The sequence below is a fragment of the Protomyctophum bolini genome (genome assembly GCF_963924005.1).
Source record: "Protomyctophum bolini genome assembly, chromosome: 9".
In the NCBI taxonomy this organism is placed as follows: domain Eukaryota; kingdom Metazoa; phylum Chordata; class Actinopteri; order Myctophiformes; family Myctophidae; genus Protomyctophum; species Protomyctophum bolini.
In genome coordinates this window covers 36,084,835-36,087,293 of record NC_137870.1, presented here as the reverse complement: position 1 = coordinate 36,087,293, position 2,459 = coordinate 36,084,835, and the positions used below count along the sequence as shown (strand labels likewise).

Below are 2,459 nucleotides of genomic sequence, written 5' to 3'. Positions count from 1 at the left end.
ATAATCCTATTGCTCAACAGAACATAAGCAAAGTTACAGTATATGCTTACATGTCCTTCTGATAATGTGATATAGAGTGCAGGTGTCAACGCTATGATCCCTCAGCCACAATGTTCTCTCATTTAGAAAAAAAGATAAACAAAACAAAAAAGACAAAGGTCTCCACCTTTGCAGTCATTTCTCTCCCATTCCCAGTTCTTTACTAACATCCGTTTCCTTGCACAGATCCTTTTGGCAAAGGATCTTTTTCTACTTTCCTGATAGAGATCAACTGGACCTAGAAGTTTCTATTCTTAGATATCTTCTATGCAGCCATGTCTGCCCTGGCGGTCTGATTCTGCTTAGTTCTTGTTGGGAATCGTTGAGCACATTCCTGTGCTAATGTCATGATCTTCTGTTGCTGTTGTCCTAGTCATGGCTACCAGTTCCCACTTGATGTCATGTGGGAGTTCCGACTGCTCCAGACCATGCTGAATGACTGCACACTTACATAAGGTCTTCAGACTAGGACTTAAGTCTAAGATGTACAGGTCTTCCGGTGTGTAACCTCCAAAGAGGATGATACGATCACCCACCATGCAACAGCACATCCTAGAAATATGTGAACATGGGCGTCTACCCATGGGCTCAACCTTCTTCCAGGAGAAGGTCACTGGATTGAATTTCCACTGATCCCTGAAGGTCTTGTCACCACCAAATATGTATAGCTCTCCATTATAGGCAAAGACTGAATGACCCCTGCGCACTTCTGGAAGCAATTGTGCAGAAGGTGTTTCCAGCCAGCAGTTGGTCTCTGTGTCAAACACTCTGACGTTATTGAAATGTCTCTCATCCTCGTCTGCCCCTCGGCCCCCAAATACAAACATCTTTGTCCCGATGATGGTGGCAGAGTGATAATCTGAAATAGGTGTAAAAGTGCCTCTGGTATCAATTAAAGTCCAGACCATTGTGGTGGTGTTCAGCTTGTGGATGTCATTAGTGCGCCCAGCCTTAATGTTGAATCCTCCAAAGATGTACATGACCTTCCCCAAGGCGCAGGCTGAGTGGCCACACCTCGCCCGTGGAACCATCTCATGAACCTGCGGCATGAACCACTTGTGGGTTTTGACATCAAATGCATAAAGCACGTTGCACTTAACCCCCCTGATGGTAACAATCTCTTTGTTGGTCTCCTCTGTCTCAATGTTCACTATTCCACCCCAGATGTAGATCTTATAGTCTATCAGCACAGCTGTGTGGCACACACGCCTGGAGGGAACTTCATGGGGACGTTCTCCTGTTTCTCCTGGGGGCAACTTCATCCAACGCAAAGACATTGTGTTGAAGACGTGAACATCAATCTCGCCCATGTTGTACGTGTAGGTCTCCCCGGTACAGTACCCTCCGAAGCAGTACACCTTGTGCTCCACTGCCACAGCAGCATGAAGGGTTTTCTTTGGTCCTTTGAGATTCACCGTCCAACGCAACATTTCACCAGTGGAGTAGAAGCTTGGACCAAAGTGGATCAATGAAGAGCTGTGTGAAAGAATATTATTGGGTGCATTTCCACTTATATTGTTACAGTGGTTCAAATGTCACGCAATGCTTGGCCAATTCGCAAAGCTGATGGGGATGCTTTGGGTTGGCCAATCAGGGAAGCAGGTTCCTGTTCATCTCCCTTAAGTAAGTAAGTTAGTGGGTCGGAGAGGTTTGTTGTCGATATCAGCCGAGAATGCAGTCTATCCCTGCATGTGCTAGCCTAGGAGATGGATTGCTGAGATGGTGCGCCACACCTACCATCGGCTCCCAGTACTATACCACACAACTTGCTATGCTACTCACTGAGTTGGCAGTGCCCAAGATCGAACCTATGACCTTTTTATTGGCTGAGCAAAGTACATATTGAAGATAAAAGTGAGGGCAGAAAAGTGAAGACGGAAAAGTGAGGACACAAATTGTGATTGGCCAGAATGAGATGATGTACAGTATGATGATAAGAGCGCCCCTCACTTCACACGGGTGTGATTTGTTTTGTTTACTAGATTCATCTCATGTGGCAAATTGATTACCAACAGAGCATTTTTTCCCCCATTCTGAATGTCCATAGACTTTTTGAGGGGCACTAGCGCCACATAGAGTGGCATGGACTTTTTAATGTTTGTTTACAGCAGTAAACGTCATGTGATATCATGTAGTTATATAAATACAGGCACCCGTCACTTCACATGACTGGGATTTTTTTAAATGGTGTCAAAAAAGAACTGTGTTCCAAAAATAAACAAATGATCCCAGCGATTTCATTCATATGGATATAGAATCAACTGATGACGCGACAACGATAATGTTACTGCCACCCAATTAAAAAATATATACATACAGTAGTATTAGTGACTGACTATCGTAAATAATACAGAGCCCCTTATCCCCTTAGTCCCTTATCTTTGGACCACCATTTTGTTTTATTGATTTTTAGATTTTTA

The 2,459-nt window shown here is 44.1% G+C and overlaps 1 protein-coding gene across 1 annotated transcript; it reads right to left on the bottom strand.

Moving 5' to 3' along the window:
- Positions 1-341: 341 nt before the first annotated feature.
- On the bottom strand, positions 342-1,469 carry LOC308321843 (kelch domain-containing protein 3-like; the record flags this gene model as incomplete). Its single annotated transcript, XM_080772934.1, has 1 exon — positions 342-1,469. One exon carries the CDS (start codon positions 1,467-1,469, stop codon positions 342-344), a length of 1,128 nt encoding a protein of 375 aa, XP_080629060.1.
- Positions 1,470-2,459: the final 990 nt, after the last annotated feature.